At 34.6% G+C, this 24,940-nt stretch overlaps 4 protein-coding genes across 12 annotated transcripts; all 4 read right to left on the bottom strand.

Moving 5' to 3' along the window:
• Positions 1-1,121: 1,121 nt before the first annotated feature.
• LOC122283735 (26.5 kDa heat shock protein, mitochondrial) lies at positions 1,122-2,831 on the bottom strand. Its single transcript, XM_043095243.1, has 2 exons — positions 2,148-2,831; positions 1,122-1,785 (listed from the first exon to the last, which is right to left on the bottom strand). The coding sequence occupies exons 1-2, from the start codon at positions 2,464-2,466 to the stop codon at positions 1,373-1,375; spliced, it is 732 nt and encodes a 243-aa protein (XP_042951177.1). The 5' UTR covers positions 2,467-2,831; the 3' UTR covers positions 1,122-1,372.
• A 4,911-nt stretch (positions 2,832-7,742) lies between these two features.
• LOC122283638 lies at positions 7,743-13,679 on the bottom strand. 7 transcript variants are annotated; one of them, XR_006231057.1, is made up of 9 exons: positions 13,509-13,679; positions 13,239-13,361; positions 11,876-12,025; positions 10,927-11,180; positions 9,547-9,636; positions 9,018-9,096; positions 8,459-8,525; positions 8,248-8,384; positions 7,743-7,976 (listed from the first exon to the last, which is right to left on the bottom strand). XR_006231057.1 is itself a non-coding variant. In XM_043095235.1 (8 exons), exons 3-8 carry the CDS (start codon positions 11,923-11,925, stop codon positions 8,331-8,333), a joined length of 594 nt encoding a protein of 197 aa, XP_042951169.1. In that variant the 5' UTR covers positions 11,926-12,073; positions 13,239-13,361; positions 13,509-13,678; the 3' UTR covers positions 8,098-8,330. The 7 variants fall into 7 exon arrangements, 6 of the variants coding, with proteins under 6 accessions (XP_042951169.1, XP_042951168.1, XP_042951174.1 ...); XM_043095235.1 differs by lacking the exon at positions 7,743-7,976 and having other exon boundaries at positions 8,098-8,384; positions 11,876-12,073; positions 13,509-13,678; XM_043095234.1 differs by lacking the exon at positions 7,743-7,976 and having other exon boundaries at positions 8,098-8,384; positions 13,509-13,678.
• A 2,190-nt stretch (positions 13,680-15,869) lies between these two features.
• LOC122283709 lies at positions 15,870-17,986 on the bottom strand. 2 transcript variants are annotated; one of them, XM_043095242.1, is made up of 3 exons: positions 17,425-17,986; positions 17,031-17,284; positions 15,870-16,378 (listed from the first exon to the last, which is right to left on the bottom strand). In XM_043095242.1, the coding sequence occupies exons 1-2, from the start codon at positions 17,591-17,593 to the stop codon at positions 17,058-17,060; spliced, it is 396 nt and encodes a 131-aa protein (XP_042951176.1). In that variant the 5' UTR covers positions 17,594-17,986; the 3' UTR covers positions 15,870-16,378; positions 17,031-17,057. The 2 variants fall into 2 exon arrangements, with proteins under 2 accessions (XP_042951176.1, XP_042951175.1); XM_043095241.1 differs by lacking the exon at positions 15,870-16,378 and having other exon boundaries at positions 16,839-17,284; positions 17,425-17,984.
• Positions 17,987-19,082: 1,096 nt separating this feature from the next.
• LOC122283611 (phospholipase D alpha 1) lies at positions 19,083-24,005 on the bottom strand. 2 transcript variants are annotated; one of them, XM_043095232.1, is made up of 4 exons: positions 23,822-24,005; positions 23,440-23,539; positions 19,824-21,723; positions 19,083-19,705 (listed from the first exon to the last, which is right to left on the bottom strand). In XM_043095232.1, exons 2-4 carry the CDS (start codon positions 23,530-23,532, stop codon positions 19,272-19,274), a joined length of 2,427 nt encoding a protein of 808 aa, XP_042951166.1. In that variant the 5' UTR covers positions 23,533-23,539; positions 23,822-24,005; the 3' UTR covers positions 19,083-19,271. The 2 variants fall into 2 exon arrangements, with proteins under 2 accessions (XP_042951166.1, XP_042951167.1); XM_043095233.1 differs by lacking the exon at positions 23,822-24,005 and adding an exon at positions 23,672-23,810.
• Positions 24,006-24,940: the final 935 nt, after the last annotated feature.

Below are 24,940 nucleotides of genomic sequence, written 5' to 3'. Positions count from 1 at the left end.
AAAGTACTGATCATCTCAACGCGAGAAAAAATAAAAAAGAAAGAACATGTAATAACAGTAGACAAGACGTACGGAATATGTAACTTTAGTACCATGCATCGACTGATCATCAAGTGGAAGTTGGCATTTTAAGACTCGCATGCAGATCGGTGAATCATGAAAAAAACTAAAAGAAAATTAAAACGGAAAGAAATTAACTAATTCTCTTGCAGAATGAATGGAAACTGATCGATCAAGCTCCCTAATTTGGAATTAATTAAGATTCACTTTCGATTTTTGTACGTACCGTGAAATGAGAGAGCGCAGAATCACACATTTTTTTTTTTTTTTTTTTTTGCAATTTTTATACACTTATATTTTAAATGAAAGATATTTACAAAAAAAAAAAATAACATTACTTTGACACTTTTAATATTAGATATAAGTTTTAAATATATAAATACGCCCACTTAATTCTTTTTTATAACTTCTTCTGCAACAAACGTACTAAATATAATTTTTATTTTATAACTTCTTCTGCAAATAGGAGAGTTATTGAAGAGTCATCTTCATGATATAAGCATAATTTTTTACAATTTTTTTATATAATTATATATAAGATAAAAAAATTTATCTTACTTCTATAATTATTTTATGAAAATACACCTTAATTAAAAAGAAATTTGTAAAATTAGTCGGAAACAAACATTCGGATATATATAGAGGAAGCACGTCAGAAGTTGCATTGAAACACACCATATGTGACATGTGTAATATAATTTAATTTATAAAAATTAAATTTGTGTACCAGGGCTTTCCAACAATTCAATTTATGTTGAGCTATTTATAAATATTTATAAATAATAATGAATTAAACTGATAAGGTAAATTATGTGAAACTTATCTAAAATGAATTTAAATATATTTAAATATTAAAATAAATTTAAAAATATTTATAAGAAGTTAAAAAAATTATGAATCTTAATATGTATAAAGAGGTGTTAAATTGAAAAATATTAACAGTCTTACTTATAAAAAAATTTTAAAATTTTAAATTAAAATAAATTTAATAATTTAAATATTAAATATTTAAATATTAGACTCAATTTTAAACGAGAGTTAATCGGTTCAGACCCAAATGATTAATTGCAACATGAGGTAGTGCATGGCATTTTCATTTTAACCCAACACATGCTTCCAGAAAACAGAAACAACGCTGTTAAAAAAAAGAGTCGCATACATGATCTCATTCGTGCGTCATGCAAAATATGTACGAGTACGTTCTTCAAAACAGAGGCACGCACACAGTAACCCTTCCCTTATTTTCCACATGCATAAACATGTGCACATAGCAGGCTTCCATCAAACTCGATCGGGCCGGTCTCCTATCAAATTAATGTAATTTCACTTCCTTCACATCCTTCTCTGGCTTCTCAGTTCTAGGAATCACAATAGTTAGAACTCCATCCCTTAACTCCGCCTTAACCTCGTCGATTTTGGCATCCTCGGGTAGCAACAGGCTTGTGTGATAGTAGCCATAGCTCGCAGCTGACCAAGACTCATCGTCCGAGTCGTCTTCGTTCTCTTCCTTGTGCTCTCCGGCTATTGTTAAAACTCCACCATCGATGTTGACCTTCAAGTCTTCTTTGGATAGCCCCGGCACCTCATACCGCAACACGTAGCTTTTGTCCTTCTCTTTTACGCGGCCGCTGAGTGTCCAGGGGGCTATGTTCAATTTCTCGAACAGACTGTTTATGTTCTGGGTTGCTTGCATGAGTGCATTTCCAAGCCCCGAGGAAAAGAAATCTATATATATAGGCAAAGCAGAAAATAAAAAATAAAAAATTGTGTTGGTCTATTCTATTGGTTTAAATCTGCATGTCACTAGGAGCAAGTATTTTAAGGAGATCGTATATTCTTCATATGAGAATATTACTGTGTAATTCAACCAAGCATGCCCAACTAAGATAAAGTATCTAGTTGTATAATTCATTGACGATTTAAATATTGTTTCCTTTTATATTTCATTCAAGTCCAATTAATTTAGGAATTTCAATGATGCGGTGAACCGTTTAAAAATAGAAAAAGAAAAATGGTATTGATATGCATATTCAGGGCGCCATAAAAGACGCACACTTGAGAGAGAGAAAGAGAGAGAGAGAGAGTACCGTAATGGGCAGGAGAAAAGCCATGACGGTCTTTGTTCCTCCAGAGCCACCTCTTGCGTTGCCTCTTTGGGAATAGCTTGGACTTCTTACCACCTTCAGAAACAGCAACATCTTTGCCATGTTCTGTTTTCTCACCACCCACCTTATCACCATCTGCTGAAGTAAACGTCCTTACAATCTCATTTGCCCACCTGTGTCTCTGAACACCGCCAACACTCCTCTCACGAGCACCTTGAGCCAGCAAAGAATTAGTAGAGGCAGAATTAGAAGCCAACACCCTTTGTAAGATACTCTTCGAAGCCAAAAGAGGCAAAGCCATCGATCAGTTTTTTCGCTTAATTAGTTCCTAGAGTAAGAAACCTTGACGATCGAGTATTTAGAAGAACATCTGCTGATCTGCGTACCTAGCTTGTCGTCGCCGATGGTTTAGACTGGGCAAAGAGGGCAGCTGGTAGCCTAGGAAATTTAAAGAGGGATGCTTTGATAGTTGGAGTAGTCTCTGGTAGGTGTTAGATGACACATCAGAAAAGTGATATACATGAGGAACAGAGTGATGGTTCTTGGTCCTTCTCAAACATACCACGACCTACCATGATGAATGAGGAAGAGTGTTCTAGAGGGAAATGCATCTGATGCCACGTCTTTTATTTTTTGTAACTTGTTCTTTTCCTCGCAAGATGAAAAACTTTGTAGATATAGTTAAGAGGAGGGGCCTAATCATTAAATATTTTAAAGATGATGATTTAAAACGTTAAAACACGAAACTTAAGGATTTTTTTTTTTTTTAATAAATGTGTGAAAATTCAGAACTGATTTGATCTTCAAATAGAATCGTAGATATTTAATTTTATAATAGTTGGATTATTCATTTATTAGTTAAAATAATAATAAAATATTATTAATTTAATCTTTCTTTCTTTTTTTGTTATCTAATTTATTGTTTTTCATATTTTACAATTTTATTGATCATATATTAATTATGAGTTTTGCTACATACAAGCACAGTCGCACACTAATCTATGTACTAACACTGATTTATTCATATTTAAAATTTAAATTAATATTGTTTTCAATAAAATCTATTTTTTGACCGATCACATCACATTAGTGCACAGATTAATACATAATTGTGTTTGTAATTATACTTTTTCATTAATTATTAATCAAATTATAATTAAATTATTATTTTTCTCAAATTAATCAAGCCCTATGGAAAAAGAAAGAATAAAATAACTTTTGGTCAAGCTGCAATAGCAGGCCAAATATGACCCCAGCTCTTAAAATACTATAGCTCAAAGCCAGATATGTTTGGATTTGTCTAATCCAATATAGATATATTTTAATAAATTTAGGCAAACTTTTGACTTTGATTGAAGATGCCTATTACAATACCAGTGCTCTTTGGATTATGCAAGTGTAAAAACTAAATGACATGCCTTAGAGCATCGGCATGCAATTAGGTTATTGCCAAGTCTAAATTTTAACTAAAGTTTGAGTTTTTAGTTAAAATCTAAAATAATGAAGATAATGATCTATATTGAACTAGCCATTTCAAAGTCTAAATAATAATATAATATTATATATTTAAATAATATTTTTTATATTTTTTTACAAATATACTTCATATATTAATTAAAAATTTAATTTTTATTTAAAATTATTGTTTCCCAATATAGAATCAGTTTAAAATTTTTGTGCTATTGACATGGAAGTTTCCTTTTGCAAATAGACTCCATAGCTTCTTGGAATAATTTCCTTTTAGAGAAATAACATATGAAAGAAATATCAATAATAACATTTCATAACATCAACCTATAATACAAATGCCTACAATTAGGTAGCCTACAATAACATTCCACCAGCATTTCCAGTTCTTCAACCAGCAATTCTTTCACATTTTAGTATCAAACTAGTACAAACAACTTCATAAACCAACAGATTTCTACCGAATATTTCCACCACCATTTCCAACTCATAAACCAACAGTAGATTCACATTTAAGTACCAAACCAGTTCATAAACCACAAATCAGTATAATTCAGTATCAACATTTCAGTAGTAACAATACAAAACATACAAATAAACCAGCATGAACTGTACTAGCGGTATGAAAATAGGTTATTTCAAACAAAACCAAGTAATTTCAACGAACCCAAAAAAGCTGCAAGTGCAGTCATGACACCTAGATGCCTAAGTAGCCTTTATGTGGCTTCAAGATTGTATGCTAACATATATCTATACTTATATATAAAGTGCGAATCTGTTAACTACAGTATTTTTGTCTAAATTTTTTATTTCCAATTTTACCCTTAGCTATAATTCAAAATTTCCTTGTGTTTGCTTTTATTTTTCTTTTGCCGACTACCATTTTTGTCTTTTTATATTTATGATCTTTTTTCTTCTTCTTCAGCGCCGACATTCACACCCATTTCTCACAAACCTCTCTCTCTCTCTCTCTCTCTCTCTCTCTCTCTCTCTCTCTCCACTTATTCCTATTCACTGCCACACCCTCGCCTCTAGCAAAGCAAAACAGAGACACCACCGCCTCCATCAGTGAAGCACGATCTCTCGCGTCGGATCTCTGACCCGTGGTTTGATCATCCATCCTCCTTTCCAACCTCAACCCCACATGCCTCCGGTCTCAGCCCGACGAAGACGAAGAAGGAGACAAAGGCAGAGAAATACCATCCTCCATCTGAGTGAGAAATAGAGGTCGGTGAAGAAGAATACCGATGGATCTTCCCAAAGCTAAGTTTTTTTTCAATTTTTTTTTCAAACAACGAATGTTTGAATGATTACTTTATTGAACCATCAAAATCGGAAGATTTTGTTCAATGTTTTTGGGTTTTTTTTTTTTTTGGTGTGATGGACATCCGTATGATTTCGATTCCTTCTGTTGGGGTTATTTTCTGTGAGAATATGATCTATCAGATCATATGCATATAAGCATATATGGCTTTTATTCTGTTGAGTTTTTATTCAGTATGGTTTTTATTCACTGTTTGGTAATTTGTTTACCTATTGCGTATATGCATATGATGTATATGATTGAGCCGTTTGCTTTGTGTTCACTACGTGGTGGTTGGCCTTGCATGGAAGCTCTGGTTTGGTAGCAGAGGAACCGGTGTCATGCCGTGTTTAATCTAGGGCTCCAAACATTGGGTTTGAGTTTCATTTTCTGAAAGTTTTTATTTTTGTTTGTTGAACTTCAATTTTGAATTCAATCCTCTTGTGTTTGGTTGTTTTTTACTCATGTATATGCGTATCACGAATTTTTTACTCATGCATATGCATATCATGAACTTCATTTTGACCTGAGAGGACAAGAAGCAGAAATCATACCTACGAAATGCACAAATTCTCTCTCTCTCTCTCTCTCTCTCTCTCTCTCTCTCTCTCTCTCTATCCACGTCTTTTAATTTATGTATTATTTTCTTTATGGATTTGATGATATGTTCTGTGATTTTTGTTTGCAGGGGAAAGAGAATATTAATGTGATTGGCTCAAAGATCACAGTAATTTCAACTTCGTGCCTTGTTTTTTATGTATTTGTTTATCATAACCAGTGTTTCATTTGTTTGCTTAGGAAAGCTTAATGGGTTTTTTATTACTCTGCTTGATTGAAGTGTTTGGTAGAGTTAAAAATTTCCTGAAATGTTTAATTTTAAATTAATCTCATTGCCTTGTATCAGGATCACATGCGACAAACTGGGGAGCTTTGTTTCTCCCAAGTCTTCCGTGAGAATGGTAGGTTTTTAGTTTGAGGATTGGGTTTAACAGTTTGTTATCATTATTTCCGAACAACTTGTGGTTTAGCCTTTTATCCGTGGTGGGAAGTAATATAGTTTGGGTGAGAGTTATTATGTGCTCTTGTTTTTACTATGGTGGGAAGATTAGCCGCTAAACGATATAAAAAAATCCATTCGTATCACTAATTTGGTTGCTTATGGAAAGTCATTGTTGAAAGTTCATTGTTGCTAATTTGGTTTTTTATGGAATTGTGTTATTTTTCTTCGTCTCAAAGTTTGCTAATTTGGGTCTGTTAGTTATGTCCCAAGGTTTTTAGTTTCTTACATTTGCTAGAATTATTGAGTGTGAAGTTTGGTGATAATGGATATTAGCTCAACAAGATGATTCGAATGTTTTTTTTAACCCATATGTTACTCTGTTTCTTAAAAGTAATGGGACACAGAATTACTTCACATATCTTGCTTCTTTATTTTGGGTTAAATTCATGCTTAATTTAAATCCTATTAATGATATTTTTAAATATATGAATTTAAAAATATTTAAAAATATTTTAAATATTTTTAAAATATATGAGTTACATCTGTCAGTAGAAGTTTAAACATATTTTTAAATATATGAATTTATTTAAATACAATTATTGTGTTTTTCTTTTATACTATTATTTGCTTTCATAAGAAAGTTTTATGTTTATATTTTGCCTCCACTAGGCAAACGTTTGAAGGACGTTCCCTCTCCTAGTATATATATATATATATGCCCAAATAGCCTTTATTTTTATTTGCATGTACATTTATCAATGAATAAAGTAGTATGATCATGTCTATATATACGACATGATTTATTATATGTATGATACTTTGTTTTTTTCTTGAGCCAAGTGCTCCTAAGCTAGGATTCGTGAAACTTGGTGAAAACAAATTATATACATAAGTAAAACAAAATCAATTTGATTTTTCTTGGATTCATCAGATCATAATCTTCATCTCAAAAGAATATTATATATATATATATGTATATATATTCATCAAATCATGTAGGTGGTTTCAACCATTAATGACTGTATTTGGGTACTTTCAGAATGTTGCAGAGAAGGTCTCTTTCATGAGTTGTAGAGTAATAACAAGTACATGTGTGACCATCTATATATGTACATTATGAAGTAGTTGATATTTTTTTTAAATCTACAAGGGAAAGCTAGTTGGTTTATATGTCATTTACAAACCCCGACATCATGTTGCTTTCTGGTTTGTCAATGGTGGGTGCATTCTTTAATGCAAACCCTTGGAACCAAAGAAACAAAAAACACAACCAAGAAAATTAAGAATTCATCATCCCTTCAATCTAGTTTGATTTATATATAAATTAGCTACATAAATTTGGAGTAGGTCATTATCTCCATTGTTCATGAGCTGTCTTTTGCTCATATTGCTACTTCATATGACTTGATTTTATAATCCTTTAGACAAGTTAGAAGTATAATCTTGCAAAGTTTGTAAACAAAGAACTTTGAACACCGTGGAAAAGGAAACTTCCCAACAATGTCCCACTATTGATTATTTGGTTCAATCCGATGTATGATTATTTGGTTCAATCCGATGTTTCCATTCAATATATAGGCCAGGATGACACAACACAATTATCCTAGATTTAATGACAGATCTTTAAGCTTTGAAACCATACTTGAATATAGCCAAAGTCAAAACGAAAACTGAAAAAATTAAAGTATAGAAAAGCAAGCAAAACAGAGAGGAGAGCATGATATATAGAAATAAATCAATCAACTGCAACAAGCTGAATTCTTCCACCAACCAAAACTTAAAAAGTGAAGCTCCAAAAATAAAAAAATGTCCAAAACAATTACACAATTTGTATTCATCCAAAAACGAGAGTGAAAAACAATTGTATATATCGATGTCTCGCCAAACTTGGAAAGGAGCTAACAAATACTATAGCATAAATGTCAAACTTGATAAGTTTAGCTAGGCCAATGCAGATGTTTTTTCTCACATTTGTTTTGAATTTGGACTTGCATTTGGCAATGCCATTGCTAATGCTCTTAGCCATGCAAACCAAGAAATCCTGTTACAAGGTAGTAACAAAGAGATTTATTTTAAGAGAAAAAGGGAGGAGGGAATTTATCACAAGCCCTAACTTGCAAGTGCTGGTAGCATTCGTGTCAGTGTAGACAAAGTTTAATCAATTTTGCAAAACTTGCCCCCAAGAAAGCAACGGGCAGCCGGTGCCATAATTTGAATTAAATGTAATACAAGCATGTCTAAAAGGCCTGAATTATAGATGATGCTTCTGTTGATATACAAGCCGCAATTAGCTCAAATCACCCACCCCTTACCATGGAAGCATCTTGAATGTTAGAACAGCTATGACGGGTTTTGATATCTCAAAAACTTTTAATGCATCAAACACTTCTGCTGCTCAATCATATAATCCCTCCTGCTCCCAGATGTCCACGAGAAAATCTACCATTTCCTGTGTTCGGGATCAACAAAGTATTAGATAAAGCATGGTATCATGACTATCAGCATTTAAGGGCAGAGGCTTACAACAAGCGGTATAGACTGAGGGAATGGCTTGTTGCTCCCAAGCAAACTTTCATACGATGCATTCCAACTGCAAAGCCAGGATTTCTTTTTTAAATCAATGCATAGACAATTGAGTGCTGAAAAGATAAAAGAAATTAATTCATGAATAACCAATAACCCCTTTACAATCTAAGGGGTATATATTCCAGAAACTGTTCTCCAACATTTCCTATATCTTCTACTCAATGCTACTTTAATGAGTAAACTCAAGCAATGAGATCCTAAAGTGCCAGCCACACTAAATCAGACAGGAGACACGGGATGTGACACCAATATTCAACTCTCTTTCTTTGTACTTTTGTTTTGTAAGGATAAAGGCCAAGGACAAACATTGCCCAACAAATAAATGGGTTTGTTCAACAAGATAGTTCATATGCTACAATAAAGTGGATAAATTAAAAACAATGAAGGTAAAGGAAGTCTTCGCCTAAGGGTGATAATCTTCTTTAGGGAAAGGTGGAAGGGGGAGGATTGAGTTTGGCCCAAAGTGAAGGGAAATGGGAAGATTCAAACTAGTAACCTCCGATTCATGAGGCATGATCCCCAACCAATTGTGCTACCCCTTGGGGCTTCTTGGGATGATATTATTTCTTGAAATCCTGATATAAAATAACAACTTAGACTCAGAATGTACAGAGGGAAAAAATAAATAACTTGTTCAAACTCTTATTTGGAAGAAACATGAAATAAATTCATCTTCATGTGCTGTCAAACCCCAAAGGGAAATAATAAAAGAAAATAAAAATCAAACTCGCCCTCCTCTTCTCTTCTCAGTTTTCAATGGAAAATATGTAACTTAAAAGTCGTAATAACTGAAAACAAATCTTACTAACCACTGAATGAACTTTTTGATAAGTTAGGTCGGGCAACTAATGAATTATCATTTCTTTGAGAGAGAGAGAGAGAGAGAGAGAGAGAGAGAGAGAGAGAGTAAAATAGGCACGAACTCACATAAGTGTTACACTACTGGTAGATTGGTAGATCAAGTATCTTTTTTTTTTTTTAATGAAATCAAATCATTTCCCATGCAAAGATTAGAGCAACTCAACTTAATTTGAGTTCTCGTGTCTGTTGAACCCTGTTCTCGGACCTCTTACTTCCTACCCATCGCTGCCTAGTCTGATTCCAGAGAAGAAGACCTATTGCCCGTACAAGATGGGAAATGTAAGTTCAACATAATCAAAACAAAAAATGGACAAATACACAGACAAAGTCAACACGAGTCAAATTCAAGAGCAATATGCAGTATCATCTACAACATTATATAAATATCATTTTTATAAGGAAAAAGCTTGAGGCCGGACGGGTGCCAAACATGTTTTCCCACCAGCTAATAGCAACATGCCCCGTAGTCATTCTATGGAAGAGTGAAATGAAGGCTAACGCATCAAATAATCACCTCTCTCCTTCTCTCTCCCTCTCCCTCTCCCTCTTCCTCCCGAATAGTTCCTTGCTGCACCAAACACAAGAATCACCTCTTTCATTCTCTCTCCCTCTCCTATCTGGGAACCCATCGGTATCTTTAAACAATATTGCACTCATACACATGTATGCTAGCTGTGGTGGGATTGATGAAGCTTATAAAGTGTTCAACATAATGCCATGTAAAAGCAATGTTTCTTGGACTAGCAGTTAGACTAGACCCTGGGTTTAAGAAAGCCTTCAGGCCGAAGTTGGGTCCAAATTAATGGAGGCTTGCATGATTTTGTTGCAGGTGACAGGGACCATAAGCATGCACCTTTAATATATGAGAGGCGTGGTTAGATCACCAAGCAAGCATGGCAGAAAGGCTACAAACTAGATTTAATGGAGAGGTTTTTGGATGCCGAGGAATAAGGAAAATATTTTCATTTTGACCTTTTTGCACAATCTACATCCTACATTATCTCTACATGCTAGATCAGTTGGAAGTTTTCAGTATTCATATTTTTTAAATCTATGGAGTTGCTCTCAAAATATTGCTTGGTTTTCGTTTCAGACACTCAAAACCATTGAGCCATAGTAATTGAAGAACCCATCACTAAAGACTATTTCTTTGGAGCTTTCGGCATGGTGGAACCCAGATTCAGGAGGGATTATTGTGTTTGGCGTAGAGAGGAATCCAGATTCGGGAGAGAGAAGGAGAGGTGATTATTTGGTGCATTAGACTTCATTTTACTCTTCCATGAAATGCCTACATGGCATGTTCCTATTGGCCGGTGGGAAAACATGTTTGGCACCCATCCGGCCTGAAGTGCTACTCTTTTTATAAGTATCATCGTATACATGTTGGCACCCAACAACCTTTGAAATATCAATTGGGGTCCTATATATGGTATAAAGTGACTATTCCCCCTTCCCACCTAACACACACCAAAACGATAGTTGAGACACACCCACAGCTATGGCTGACATATGCACTTAACATTCAAGTAGAAGTAAAAACTTGCCATGATTTACAAATTCAGAAGGGGTGTTGGCATTTCCTGCAACACCATGCAAATCCAGAATTTGATTGGTTGTACTTATTGATGATATGCTTCCTTGCGACTGAACTGCACTGTTGTCCATATCCCACCTACTGGTGGTCGAGAAATACTCTGATATGCTAGGCTTTTTCACCTTGCGACCTTGAATCACTCCTTTTGATTGTGTATCCAATGAGGTAGTTATTGTTGGTTTGGTAAAGCGGCCAAGACAACCACTGCTCTGTAGCAAAGCGAATTCTGTTCTGTTACAAATCTAATATAATGATACAGCCGAGAGCAGCCATCACAAACAAAAAAACTTCAGGCTGATACCTAGATAAATTGGTCCACATAGAACCTTCTTTCTCTATCTATCTCACAACCCAGAAAGAAAAGACTATCATTTTATAACTGAACACTAGAAAATTACTTTTTTTTTTTTTTTTTTGATGTCGGGGAACCTCTCCAAGGCAGGGCCCTTTGGACCCACCCCTGCAGAATAAACCCCGGTCCCGTGCACCGCACCCTCGGAAGTTTTCCTACACGAAACTGGTTAAATCGCTGGCTTTTCACCAGGGGGTGTGGCCCCAAAGGATTGTTTGCACCTATGAGGTGTTGAACCTTGGACCTTGAAGGGAATGAGACCCCAAGACCAAGGCTTTCACCACTTGGGCCACCCCCTTGGGGTTACTAGAAAATTACTTATGAGTAAATCACTAGACAAAGAATATGCAACTAAAATCACCCATCAATTTTGTTGAAAGAACAACACCCCAACAAGTAGAAACTGTATGGGGAAAAGTGGAGAGGAAAGAGTTCAAATAATCTTTCTTTTATAAGGTTCAAAGAATCATTATTTGGTGTACAGCTAGAATCCCTGGAACTCGGTATATAGAAACACTGCTTAATAAATAGCATCAGTTCCCCGTACCTCAACTTGCTAACAAGTTTTTTCATGCTTTTTGCCAGCAAAAGTTTCATTGATGCAAGTTCAAGCCAAAACTAATGCTGCAGTTGAGGGGCCAAATGCCAGTGTTGTTAAAGACACCAGATGTAATAATGTGCAAAGCTCTCATGAGGCCTAGGGTGACAGTGTCAAGCATATATGCATTTTTTAAATACATATCAACTTATCAAAAAAAAAAAAATTAAATACATATCAAGTCATGCAAGATCATTATTTTTGGATCCTAGAATGCTACAGAACTAGACACAAGATCCATGATTTGTATAAGGGTGAATCAAAGAGCAAGTGAAACCAATGCCCTGTTTACAAAAGGGCAACTCATTCCATTCCATTTAAACAGGCGTGATCTTTTTGCTTTTAAAAAAATCTTGCGTCAGGGGGGCAGAGCAGGTGATGTGGTTGCTTGGATTTGGTATTAGACTTTTATATCAAGCGCATTTAGCCATATAAGGGTAAGGGAAATTTTTTTTTTTTTTTTTTTTTTTCGATAGGTAAGGGAAACATATAGTGTATGGTGTATTGGACTATGACAATAGTTGATCAACTAATCAACGTTAATTATATATTGTTTATTGTTTAGACCTAATCATAATTTTTCTAATCAGCTAGAAAATCATATTTTTAATTGAATATTTCTTAAATAAACAATCACAAGCACGCTCTTCAGTGCCTGGTGCTTCCGGAAAAAAAGTGGGCACTTTTCCCGCTTGCAACTTCGCTATGGGAGTAAGAAGTGTTTTTCATTTGGCGCTTTGGGCCTAGGTTCGTTTTTGACAACAGGGCATGAGACAAGCAGAACATTTATACCATCTCCAAGATCAGATCATATGATCGAAAACCTGTACTCAACGGGTGCATCAAGGTGTCATCGGTTAAATTGAAAGTTCCACATTCTTTTATCGAATTTAATGTACAGAATATAGGACCCCCCCCCCCCCCCCCCCCCCCCCCTCCCAAAAAAAACACCAAAAAAAAAAAAAAAAGGAACGGGACATGATAAAACTATGAGAGTCTGCAACTTTGTTCTTTCGGTTATAGTGGTTGCGTTACACATGATCATGTTGCCGAGCTGAATTAAGTATGTCAATTTCTTAATGAAGCAAACTACACGATATACAGGTCTGCAGAGCCCATATCATTTTCTTTATTCAACGTGAGAACTCCTTTTTTCCTTCGTTTTCTCATGAACCAAACATCTAAAACCACAACAGATTCTAATTTAAACACGGGGAAAAAAAAAAAAAAAAAAAACCAAAGCTGGAAGACTAATTGAACCAAAAATACCCATAGAACTCCAAATCTGTAACGGGAATCAGAAAAGACTTACCCCATGTCATTCAATACAAGAAAGACCCACGAAAGCCTTGTCAGATCCACTTAGAAATTTCCCCGGGAAAATCAAAGCTCAAAGGGAAACCGATTCCAGGAAAGAAAACAAAAGAGAGCCCTCCTATGTGCCAAAAAAATAAACGGCATCAGGGAAGAAATTAGAACAAACACGAAAATAAGAGAAGAATAATAATTAGAAAAAAAAGGATCGTTTTCTTCAATCAATGGAAAGAAAAAGACCCGTGAGATTGCATTATTGAAGACTCACTATCTTTCTCTTTCCTGGAACCGAAAGCAGGGATGGCCTTTCGGATCGCTGCTTGCTTAACCTGTTCCTCTTCTACGGCAAGTATTGGACAGAGGAATAAAGAGGGGAATAGGTGGAATTGAAGAATATTAGATGGTAGGGTGGAGATTAGGCTCCCCTGCAGTTTTCCACTGTCAAGTTGTTCCTTTTGGTTGCATTGATTTCCGCCACCTCAGCAATGACAACCTACCACACACGAGACATCCATTATTGTTAATTTTAGTTTCTGTCTTTTATTTATTTATTTATTTTTATTTTTGGTAAATTTTCAGATTTTGATTCTTGCTAATCCGATTAAAGGTGATCTTAATTTTTTTTTTTTATGTAATATTCGAGTAAAAACATATTCTATAAATTGTACTATTCCCATACAAGAAAAAAATACACTTTCAAAATTATTTAACATTATTTTTTGAGAGGATAAAAGCCCTAACTTCCTTAGGATGCATCTCACCAACATCATGTAGCCTGTAGATTCATAAATTGCTTTTCAATTGCAAAAATTCTTACTATAAAAATATATATTATTATATAATTATTTCTTTTTATTCTTGCAAGTTTGAAACTATAAATCAACTTCTTTTTTTTTTTCCTCCTCTTAAGATGCACTGAATTCATAGAAGAGAAATGATGTTTTCCTAGAAAAGAAATTATCTTTGCAGTCAGTACACTTATTTTGAAAAAATATATATATACAAAATTTAGATAAAAAATTAATTTTTTAATAATAGATTTCATTATTTTTTAAAAGAAATGTGCCGCATTTGTATAGTATACGATTTGTATAATTTATGATTGTATCTAATATTATTTAAATTACAAATTTTTACCTTGAAAAATCACTAAATTCTTAATTGTCAAAATAAGATAAATGAGTATTTACAATTATAAAGTGTACAAGTACCGTACATTTCTTTTAAAAAAATAAATAAATATAAAATAAATAATTCTACATACAATTATGAAGTAGATAAATGTCGCATAATCGTTTTGAAAAAGTGAGATTCACTATTAAAAATTTAATTTTTTATATAAATTTTATATTTTACTTATTTTTTTAAAATGATTACGTAATGATTATATAATTAAATATTGTAAATATTTTTTTACTTATTTTTTTAAAATGATTACTTAATGATTATATAATTAAAGATTGTAAATATTTTTTTAATATAAAATTTATATAAAAAATTAATTTTTAATAATAAATTTTATTCTTTTAAAAAAATACGCAAGGTTTATCTAACTCATAATTATACTTAGAATTCCTCATGCAGGACCCAAATTTCACTGCAAAAAATCTGCCACAGCCTGAATAATAGAGCCCAAGTGATCCTCGGACCAATGATCAGTGTAAGTGTGTTACTATTTAGGGCCCCACAAAAATGAAAAATTCTATTAATAAATTTTATACACTATACCACTTTTTTTTTTTTAATTTTTTTCTCTTATTATATGGATTGAATTATAAGGATTAAATGTGCAGTATGCACCACACACCACAAAAAATACATCTTTTATTAGTTTTATATTTTATCAAATTAAAGTAAACGAGCAGTCAAATCTTTAAAAACACCAACTCTTTTGTGTTGAGAAGGTTCGACCTTTGTCCGCTTAAGGCATGTGATTGGGGATTGAGAAAGCAATGGAAAATTTTGTACCTTGTCGTCCCCCTGGGATGTGCGCTCTTCCCTTTCCGTTTAAACCAATGAATACCTTCTTTTGGCAGATAACAAACAAATACAATCTCAGTTGCAGGATCATTTTGCCTCCTTAATTTTTTTTTTTTTCCGAGTGGGAAAATAACTTGTCGGGATTCTTGATGCTTGTGTCTGTCCAGATGCTTGATGGAATACAAAGATTCCATCGGTCAATCAAAGTTGTTTGCTTGTAGATATAAAAATGCCCAGGCCAAAAGCAAGCATCCTGATTGGTGATTTGGTAATAGTTTTTGGGGTTTTGTTCCTCCCTCTTTTTCAGTAGTGCCTTGTTTTATTGCTTTTAGTTGAGAAACACTGTAAACATATCATAGCGTTTTCTACTTTATTCAACTCTACATCTTGAGAGATCCTTGATCTGGGTTTCAACTTTTTATCTTCGAATCCTTGACCATCAAAGATCACAAAGACAATCTTGAGCAGGAAAAAGGCTTTTCAGATTCTTGTCAAAGGCAAAAACAGAAAATCAAAGCATGCATAATGCATTAGTGCAATGCGCACCAATATGCAATGTAAGAGTCAAAAGAAAAGAGTCTTAAAGATCACCAAGATGTATCGCTTGCAGCTCCATATTGTCTGCCACTCTGCAATTTGCACCACTGGATGTGAAGTCTCAACCATTTCATTAAATAAAACTGAAAACTGCAACCATTTTCCCTATATCTACCACCACCTACCAAGATAAAGCCCCCCAAAAAAAACAGAGAAAAAAATTGAACAAAGTAAAAAAAATAGAGAGATGTTATTATCTGTTAACAGTTGGTTTGGTCAATTTTGTTGGGCTGGTTGAAATCTAAGCTCACAGACAACTGTCTCTGACTCAATAATTGAAGGGGGGCTGAAATGCTCAACACCTCTTTGTTCTATGGTTCCAAAGAAAGGTCACTCTCAAAACTCACACGAATTCGGCCTTTGCAATTAATTCAAACTTGACTTCACTCCTGTGATGGTTTGGGTCTTTCAATCAACTCAGCTGCTGCAGTTCTAACAAGCCATTGGTCTTTAACTCGGTTCTAATTATCCACTCCAAAAGCAACTCTTTCACAAGCCATCCCACCACAAAAGCCTGTCTTTATCATGGGTGAATCCTGAATGTTCTGTTTTTAAAGAAAACTACAAATCCCAACTTGATGAGTAATTGAATATTAGCAAATAGATGGATAATCATCAAACAAATTAGTTAGCTAATATACAGTATATACGAACGAGCAAGAGTCTGGTCCACCCAATTCTTTTTCTTTTTTCTTTTTTTTTTTAAAAGATGGAAGTATGATATGGCTGAAGATTATATTACAATGATTATTATGTTAATCAAGGATCTTTCAATCCAGATTGATCATTCTATAACAAAATATGAATCGAGGTGTTGAAATCGAGGTGAAGCCGTGAAGGGATCTTTGACTCGGGTTCCTTTTTTGGGGGAAGCTTCAGAAACTATTTCGAAGAATTTGATTTTTTCTTTTCCGGAATAATCCAAAAGGTTTTCAGAAAATGGCCCCCTTTAATAAATTATTAATTTATTATTACTAAAAATATTTTACCAAATTATTTTCCACCACAATTCAAGCAAATATTAGAATGAAACTGACCATTAAATTCCATTATTGAAATTATATAGAATGAATATAAATTTGGATGGAAACAAAACTCCACCCAATATTTGTCTCTTTTTTTTGTTTTTAATGTAAAAACGATGAGTTGGACAAAGCCCAACTATTTACAAACCACAAGAAAACCAAGATTTTTATTCTTGTGAGAGCCATACCAGAAAATCCAAGAAGTTTACAACTCATCAATATGAACACTGCATTCTTTGCACACGGTTTTTGAGAATTCCATTGTACAAAGCAATCCGATTCTCTGGCATTCCACGAACTCCCCGGATTTCGTTTCTGCAACCTATTTCAACTTTGCTCGGCTTCGTTTGCTCCTTTCTGTATTCGTCGCCATTCCCACTTGGGTCCTTCACATCCTCTGCAAATTGCACTTTCTTCTTCTTTCTCTCCTTTTTCTTTTCCTCTACAATAATGAAGAGAAAACACACAAACCATTTTTAACCGGAATTATCCGACGTGTTCGGTGGCTGCGCAAAACAAACATCCGAAAAAGGGAAAAAAAAAAACATATAAAAAGGGCAAAAATACAAGGGACCCACGTACCTGAATATAAGCAAGAACGTAGAATTTGCTTCTCCGGGCGCTGGGGATCCTGATTTTCCGAAATCTGGGTTGGTGGGAAAGACTTCTGCCTACAATAAGCAAGAAACAGAGCTGTGCTAGAGATAACCATGGCGGTGGCCAAGACCAAACCTTGTGATATGGAAGACATAGCGAAACAAAACCTCAAAAGAAGAAGAGGAAAGAAATATATTTTCCGTACCAAGAGATGTGTACAGAGAGAAGAGCTATACAGAGAAACAGAAAGTCGTGTTTGATACTTTAATCGGAAGTGGGAAAGCTTTGGAGACGCTCAGAAAATGGGAGGAGGGCATTATAATGTGAAAAGAATTGAAGGAGAAGTTGGGGTGTGGGAGCTGTTAAAAGAAATTTAGTAATAGACGTGAGCATCTAGATTTCTCGGGTGCCCTTTTTGGCATCGGGAGAGAAGGAAAAGGAAGAGGTGAACGTTCGGTGTATTTGCGTTGTGGCAGTGCTGGGAAAATCCGAGTCTTTCGGATGAGGTCGGCAGTCAACTTGAGTAGGGGGTGGGGGCCGTGGCCTAGAAGTTGTGATTAATGAGCTCGGGTATGTTGTGGGTACGGGCGCAACTACTTCTAATTAATCAGCCCTCTGCCACTTGTCACTCTTAATTCAACCAATAACTGATTTTGACTCATATTTTTTAATAAAATAATATTACGAAATTATAAACATCGTATAACTATTAAAAAATAAATAAAATTTATGATTAAAAAATTAATTTTTTTATATAAATCATATATTAATTATTTTTTTCAAAATGACTATACGCTATTTTACAACTACAATTATAAATATCATTTCTCTTTTTAATAATATTCCATTATTTGCAGGTTGAACTCATTGAAGAACCTCATTTTAATTATTTTTTAATTAATCTCTTTATTTTTCTCCTTTTTATTTTGGGTACACGTACACGGAGGTGCAAATCTGATTGGTCACCGAAAGCCCCAAAAAGCCCACTTCACAGCGGATAGAATCTTATGACAACATCAATCTCATCACACGTGGAAGCTTCGTAGGTTAGAAGCGCCTACTTTGATCCACGTGTCCAACAGAACCAACGAAGACGGACGATGTGGACAGGGTGGGCCTGCGTCACGTTGCTGTTGGAATAGCCTATACGATATTAAGGAAGACTACGCCGCATAATTTACCCAACGGCTAGAAAAACATTTATCAATCTCATCGTTACATCCGTTTGCCATCCACCGCATTCAATTTATTTTTTATTTTTTTTATGTTATTATGTTAGATAATAAGAAAAATTCTATTCTATTATCTATTTTTTTTATCATATTTTCAGTATTATGATATGATATTAGATAATAAATTTATAAATTTTATAAATAAAATAAAATAAATAATCTCAAATTATCTAATACCATATTATAAAATGATAAGAAAATCATAAGAATTAGAATAAAAAATAGTATTATTCAAGATATAATATATTTATTATTTTTAAATTATAAAGAATCATCTTATGAAAATTAATCTAATAATAATAAATATACCAAATTTTACATAGTAAAACAATTATGTGGCGTATAGATTTTTTCAATCTTACTATCATAGTATTTTGTTTTTGGTAAAATTGTCGTAAAATCAAACACCCATTTTTACGCAGAAATAATAGATAGAATTTGTTTTCGAAATATAACAAATAGGGGGATTGAACTCATGAGCCAAGCAAACAATACTCGTCACTCCTCAGCATCATACTCACACACCATTACCACATCTTTCTATAGGTTCAGCCATAAACAATACAACTGCGTACAAACAGTGATTAATAGTTAATACCACTAAGTGGTAAGGATTGGAGGCATGTAGTCAGACCTGGCACCCAGAACACGAGCCTTAGTGTCAGGGAAGAACTCGAATCCAGGTAGCTCCGTGACTTCTCCTTCGGAAGCAATCCCGATGGGGTAACGTAGCAGGTGACCGGGCAGATCATGTTCAAGTGTCTCACTTGAATATTGATCCCAATATTTGTCAGCAATCTGGTTCACTTTCTTGATGCACTCCTCGTTTTCTGGATTAAGGAAAGCATCGTCAAGCATGCCAAGGTGCTCATACCACAGTGCCATGCGGAAACCATGGATCTGGCCGCGTGCTGGCTGCCTATTTGCCAGATGATATGGTTGGTACGCTCCCATTGCTATCTCAGAGTCCCTAGAACCGTCCATCGATCTCTGGTTTATGTTGGCAGATCCAACTATTATATATTCATCGTCAACTGCAAAAGATTCATGGGTTATCTCAATGATTTGGTATGAACTATTTACATCTAAGTTGAATAAATCAATCCTATTGAGATTGAATGAAATTCGAAGTTGGTGGCATAGATGTCTTACCAATCAACATCTTGGCATGTACATAGATCATGAAGCGCCTGGCCTCCTGGGCTCTGATATAATCTGTATCAGGTTCAGGTTTTTCTGAAGGCTCATATTCTCCATGCTTCTTTACCTCCCGATTTCCAAGGCAGAAAAATGTTAAATAGTTCCGAGGATCCTCCTCAATACCCTTGGCTTTGAGAGCCTGAATGACATCTTTATACATCATCTCCATTGTCCTTTTCTGCCAATCTAATATTGCTTGAACTGATCCACTCTCTGGCATACCCTCCGGCCACATTGGGACAACAATATAGACTGTGAACCTCTCCCCTGCTTCAATCTTACTAACAATCTTGAGCGAGAGCTCCTTTGGAATCAGATGCAGAGCACCGATATCCTCAGGCTTAATACCATCAGCACTCCAGGCAAAGGAGCTTCCGAGGAAATACTGATTTTCAATATAAATGAATTTCTTTGCACGTCGAATGGCATTAATATAAGCATCCTGAATACTTCGATCAATGATATTATCTTTCCCACTAACAAGCCCAGCTCTGGCTGCTTCTTCAGGAGTCTCTGGAAAGCCAAAAGCAGCCCCACCATCAATGGATCTAAACAATTGCACATTCCAAGTCTCATGGTCGTCTGGGAACATAACCGGAGATGGGGTAATAAGAGTACCATCAAGATCTCTGAGCTGAACAAGTAAATCTTTACCACCCTGCTTTCTCCACCTCTGCTCAAAATTATATAGGACATCCCAAGCAATGGGTCCTTCAAGTCGGGAGTGTATATCGTGCCATGGTTCCCTTGGGCCACCTTTTTTGATTGAAGCACCTTCAAAATTTGGCTGATGAAAATCATCATGATGTGCTGTGTCCAAAGTCCTGAAAAGTGAATGAAAGGCAGTGTCATATCTCCCATCACAAAGATCAATGCCCCCAACAAAGCTCACAATTCTCCTCTTCTGTGATCCTCCAGAAGGCATCTCACTGTCCACCACCACAATCTTCTGGTGATGAGTGAACATGGTAGAGATCTCTAAATCCTGAACAATGCTTCCACCGTCATCAGGATTCCGGGGACACAAGACACAGTGCACCTCAGTATTATGGAAGTAATGTTCAGTTTCTTCATCGTGCGTGGCCATCAATCCATCCTTTTTCAGTAAACCAACAGAAGTCCTGTCATCCCAAACAAGCATAAGAACCCTAACACCTTCATTTGCCTTTTTCTTGAGCAGCTCACCAAGCATGATGTCACCTCCAGGCTTTGGCCTTCTCGAGTCCCTTACCAGGGAGATTTCAGTATAAACAGACCATCCAGTAATGTAGATCAGGTGTTTTGCATTAGTAATGGCATCAAAAACATCTTCCCAACATCTATGGGGCTCATAAAATGTGCCTCCAGCAAGAGGGATTTTAGGAACAAATTTATCTGGTACGTGAGCATCTTGGTACAGAGAAACCCTACAACCTTGTCTCTGCGTGAAGAACGTGTATGGCACCCCAGGAAATTTAGGACTTCTGACACCCCGAGACCAATTACGGTCTTTTGTGACATCAAAATATTGCAGCTTCACATGGATCTTAGAACTTCCAGGTACAGGTTTTTTGTCCTCATCCAAGATTTCAACCCATTTATCCACTTCTTCTCCATCCAATATTTCTTTAACAGGTACATATGCTCTTCCAATTAAGGTTGCTCCAATAGGATTATCATCTTTGACCGAGAATACGACATCTGAAGCCAAGTGGGCACAGTATATATGAAAAGACTCGTACCACCTGGGGTTCTTATGCTCCTTTTCTATTATTCTTGTCCTCCCAACTCTAGCTTTTCCTAGATCAATAGTTGCATAGAGTTTAGTAACTCCTTTGCCAAAACCAACCGCCTCTTCAACGCCTTGTGCAATCTACAAAATATAATTTCACCAATGAAATACAAAAAGTAATGATACCGATACGAATGAAGTCATATATTATATTACGATGCTTAGGTAATTGGAATGAAATTTTAATCTCTCGAGGAAAACAACATTTAAATTGGATGCGAAACCACCACTTATTCCAAAAAGATTAATTAATGGAAAGAGGTAGGTTTATTTATTTATCATATATCCTTTTAACACTCCCCTCACATATATGCTAAACTTTCCCTTAATAAATGGGATCATCATGTAGAATATTTGATTAATTTGATGAAGTGTGGAGTCAAGATTCAGCAAGATTTAATTATTTATATTATTGCTTTTTCTAGTATTGTATCAAATGTGCATGGGAAGGAGAATTGATAAAAGAGAGAACAAAAGCTTAAACAAATCTGGCTGCCATAAGAAAACTTGAAGGAAAAGAGGAAGAAAGGGGGGGGGGGGGGGGGGGGGGGGGGGGGGGGGGGGGGGGGTGCAATTCTTGTAGTGAAATCGAAATGGGATTTATGACTCAGAAGTCAGAGCACAAGTTAAAACAGATGTAAATCCAAGTGTTTGCTACCTCAATAAGTGAATGAAAACCCAGTTATGATCACTTCAGAACAAATACCAGTCAAATAAGGGCGGCATTTCTTCCCAAAGTTGAAAGGGAAAATTAGCCTTTCGGATCATAAGCCGATGTCATACCCACAACCAAATATGCATTTTCCCAAAAATGAGAATCAAAATGATTACCAGACACTGCTTTTTATGGGCGAACAACATGCTTTCAAGATGGACATATTTGCCATGGGAAGGTAGTCCTAGAAGTCTTGAATACTACAAAACTACCCATCTACGCCGCAGAGTAACAGGATGGAGAAGACAAACGAAGAGCAAATGGAGTAATTTTACACTTGTTGGCTTATCTGCAATGTACAATGCTGAAATCCCCTGCTTCAGGCAGTAGCAGAAATAGCAACGACTTACTTTTTAAAATGTTTGATTAACTCCACAACCAGTTGTTAGTTCCAATTCCATTTATTTCGAAAAAGTAAATATTAATATTCCCTGTGTCCTATAAATGGCGTTTTCGTCGTCTGCTTTAAGCTAGGATAAAGTTTACACAAATGAAAGCATTTATCTTGTAGCCTCCCATGTTATCCTCAAGTTTGAATCTCTGTTTTTTTTCACATTTGAGCTAGTATTTAGTTTTTCAAAAAAACAAAACTGTGGTGAAATTTATCACATTCCTTCTACTGCGAAAATTATTTTTTATATTTTTATTTCTTGAAATCCTTCAACATCATTAACAAAAATCACCTCACAAATATCATGATTGTGGTTGGCCACCACCGTCTAGTGTCTGGTAAATATCCCGATAATAGCAAGGAAAAATTTAGTTACAAGTATTACTATATATTAATATGTGTATCAATCTGATGTAATTGATTAAAAAGTAAATTTTATTAAAAATAATTTAAATTTAAATTTTAAATATAAAAAAATTAATATTGATATAGATTAATATGTAATTTTATTTTTACTTAGCAAAATTATATAAAAATAAGTACAAAAGACAAAAACGAGACTCGTCGTGAGGAAGTTATGCTGTTAAATCGCCATGATTGACTCGGATCCAAGCTGATCGTGATATATATTATATACAAACCTTGTATAGTAAAAAGTAATAGAAGGAATATTACATGTATATATATATACCTTGCTGAAAATGTTCTTGCCACCGCCCGTGTGGATTTCGTCCACCTCAAAGATGGTAGCGTGCAGCGTCCCATGTAGCAGAATGTTCGCCATTTCTCACCTGCATATATGCGTGCACCAGAAATCAAAATCAAGAGAAAAATTACATAATCTCTAGTAATAGAAGACGAGCATATCAAGTATAAGCCTTGGAAATAGAAGGAAGTGATCATGGGATCAGAGTGCAGAGGACCTAAAAGCGTTGAACCCAAGAGGATATTTTAATCGGAGACTTATAGCAGTCGGAGATCGACGTACGGTAGATCAATCAAAGATAATGAATAGGATTATCTTACAACAACAACTATGAGTTTACAACTGAGAGGTAGAGAGAGTAACTAACTTGGATTCGCGAACTCAGAGAGAGATCTGGAAACTGGAGAGAGCAAGAGAATGGTGAGGAGGTGACCCGTGACCGGCCTTTTGCCTCCCTGGCTAATATATACAACACTAGAGCCAATGTGAAAAGGAGAAGAGAGAGAGAGAGATCCACGAAAGCAATGAAGAAGCTAGCTCCACGGGGAGAACTGGTGGAGTTGGATAGAGGGCAATTGAATAGAAAACTGATAGGCGGGGCCGGCGGACCTACCAAAAAAATATAAATTATGAAAGGATATTCTTTTCTCTTTTAAACTTCTTTTATATTCATTTATTTCTTTACATGTTTTTCTTTTTTATTATTATATTTTTAATATTTTTTATGTTATATAAAAATAATTGATTCACAAGTAAAAGATATTTTAATTATTTAATATCATATAATCAAATAATAATATAATGATAAATAAAAAGATAACAAGTAGCATAGTATATTTTTAGATATTTTTTGTAAATGATTTCAAAACTAATATAAATAAATCAAGTCTAATGATATATAATTCAATTCTTTAAATGAAAAATTTTAATTCAAAATTCTTCATCTTCTATATATGTATGTATATATATAAATATGTAAATTTAAAGACATATTTGATACTTAGGCCAAACTGGTTTCGATATCTAAATTTAAACTATTTCATCTCATTTTATTTTAAATAATTATTATAATTTTTATAAATTTTAATTAAAATATAATAAATATTTTAATTTTTTAAAATTTTAAAATAAAATTAATATTAAAAAAATTATATTATAATAATATTTTATTTAATTTTTAAAAAGATATTTCATTCCATCTAAACTATATAATAAACAATTGGTATTTAAACTTTTCATCCTGTGCTGGTTCATTTTGTCTCGTGATTTATCAAACACGTGCACTACAGCATAAAATAAATACTTTTATTGGATTAATTTATCATCGTAAAAAATTATTTTCAACGGTGAAATTATGATCATTTAGAAACATTAATTACCAAAGTTAATGGAGGGCCCCCTAAACCATAATAGCAAAATAATTAAGGTTATGACTAAGAGGTTACTTCGTTAGTTCGTTTCCCGTTACTAGTCTTATCATGTTGAT

The sequence above is a fragment of the Carya illinoinensis genome, chromosome 1 (genome assembly GCF_018687715.1).
Source record: "Carya illinoinensis cultivar Pawnee chromosome 1, C.illinoinensisPawnee_v1, whole genome shotgun sequence".
In the NCBI taxonomy this organism is placed as follows: Eukaryota; Viridiplantae; Streptophyta; class Magnoliopsida; order Fagales; family Juglandaceae; genus Carya; species Carya illinoinensis.
The sequence above is the reverse complement of the archived record's forward strand: the minus strand, read 5'-3'. Positions and strand labels throughout refer to the sequence as shown.